The following is a 2,186-nucleotide window of genomic DNA, read 5'->3' as shown; positions in this document are numbered from 1 at the left end:
TAAAGATCAAGTTAAGACTTGGTTGAATAACTAAAGACAACACAATATAATTAGAAACTAAAATAAACTTCATTTTTTTTTCCTTTAAAGGTTCTTCCCCGCCCCACAAGATGTATAAGTGCTTTGAAGTAGGAGATCTCAAAATTAAGTGCTATTGAGAAAGAGAAAGTTCTTTACATGTTAGGATTAATTTATGAAGATATCATCCGAGTTTGTCCTCATCATGACTTTGATAATTGTATGCTAGTTTCTTTTTTTACGAGAGCATGTCTTCCTAAATGAAGCAATTTCTTAAAGTGATATATGGTGGAAATTTTATGAATAAGAGTTTGGAGGAGACGTTGCAATCTCTTGATTAGGTGGGAGTTTGGGTCGTTTTCTTTAAATGATCGAGTGCTCTAGACTGGATTTTCTTAAATATATTCACACCACTTTTTAAAAATAAATATTTATAAAAAATAGTAATTATAAAATAATTTGAGATTTATAATAATTGAAAAAATATTTCAAATCAATGACAATTTGTAAATTAATTATATTAATTGAAGCATTACCTTTTGAAAAACAAAATTCAAAATTTGGTATTTAAATTGAAGTTGATTTTCAAAAAACAATTCCTATTTAATTCCAATTTGAAAATAATTTTTTTATTGAGATATTTTTAAAATAATATATTTTCTTTTTTGGTCAAAATCCGGCTATAGACTGTACCTTTTCTGATGATCACATTTTCCAGGTGTTCAATAGTCGAGTATAGTAATGTCACATCAACAATTTTTTAATGCTTCACATGTCAACCCCTTATTGGTTTGCTAATTTATGTCCTCAACAGTAGTGAGGAAAAGAGATTAAACTATCTCTCCATGCATGATATGAGTCTAATATAATCATCAATCAACATGCACTAGGCGGTTTCAAATGTAATATAATCATTCAGTGAGCATATGTTGAAATCCAATTTTTTTAATATTTGAATTGATCTTCTAGAAATCCTTCACTCGGTTTCAATTGAAATAAAATTGTAAGGTCCACTCAAAGCAAAAAGGTAGCAAGACTGCAGAGACATCTACACTAATAAATTAATCTCATCAACTCTCCGTATCACCTATAAGAGCCATTCTTTCTTGTCTCCCTTCACTCCATTCTCATCCACGAGGAGCAAAAAAAGAGAAGTATTACAATTCTCTCACAATGGAGCTCCTAAAGGTGTTTGCACTACTTGTTCTAATTCTCATGGCACTGGTGCATAGCAGCATTGCATCTTCACCTCTTCTGGAGCAAGAAGAAGATGACCTTGATGTTTCTGGTGATGACCAAGAGGACTATGGTGATGATTTTGTTCTTAGATCTTCTGATGACTCTCCTGGACGGTTCATGCTTGGCAGGAAGAACAGTCTTGTACTGTTAACCTGCAACAAGTTTCCCAGGATTTGCCTTCTTAATGGAGGCCCTAGACGCCATTGCTGCCAGAAGAAGTGTGTTAACTTGCTAGGTGATAGGCTCAATTGTGGCAAGTGTGGGAGGAAGTGCAAGTATGGTTACATTTGCTGCAGAGGGAAGTGTGTGAATCCATCTGTGAGCAAGAAGCATTGTGGTGGGTGTAACCAAGGATGTAACAGTGGGGGTTTCTGTGCTTTTGGCCTTTGTAACTATGCTTAGACTAGAGGTTTTTTTCTTTTGAATTCTTCTTTGTTTTCCATTCGTTTGACTGAAAATGATGAAAAACTTGACAAAATTAAAGCTTGAAAGTGTCTCTAGATTTTGATCTACTGTAATCTTATATGAATTAATGTGCCAAGATTTTGATCTGTAATCTTATATGAATTCATACTTGTTGGTATATACATTCTCATGATGACTTGACCCATTGCAAATTTATATTCATGAATAAAAAGAAAGGGCTAGAACAAATTTATATTCATTGACAAAGCTTACCAGACCCCATATGACAAAGAATAGTGAGAACAAATTTACATTCATTTACATATAGAAATGGTGCTACAATCTTCTTCTTTGCGGCCTCCGGAGAAGGGAAAATTTGATCACATTGTCTAAGCCTCTAGAAAAGATGAATGCTTGATCGACCAATAACTTTTCTCCCTTATTGCACCAGAAAGACTGTCCCCTGGGGTGGTTTTCATGCATATTTTATGTTTGAAACCAATAATATTTGATGCCGTGTAGCT

The 2,186-nt window shown here is 33.6% G+C and overlaps 1 protein-coding gene across 1 annotated transcript; it reads left to right on the top strand.

The window, feature by feature from the left end:
• Positions 1-1,191: 1,191 nt before the first annotated feature.
• LOC117908126 (stigma-specific STIG1-like protein 1) lies at positions 1,192-1,659 on the top strand. The gene has a single exon (XM_034821794.1). The coding sequence runs from the start codon at positions 1,192-1,194 to the stop codon at positions 1,657-1,659; it is 468 nt and encodes a 155-aa protein (XP_034677685.1).
• Positions 1,660-2,186: the final 527 nt, after the last annotated feature.

Source organism: Vitis riparia, chromosome 19 (assembly GCF_004353265.1).
Source record: "Vitis riparia cultivar Riparia Gloire de Montpellier isolate 1030 chromosome 19, EGFV_Vit.rip_1.0, whole genome shotgun sequence".
NCBI classification, from domain to species: Eukaryota; Viridiplantae; Streptophyta; class Magnoliopsida; order Vitales; family Vitaceae; genus Vitis; species Vitis riparia.
The sequence above is the reverse complement of the archived record's forward strand: the minus strand, read 5'-3'. Positions and strand labels throughout refer to the sequence as shown.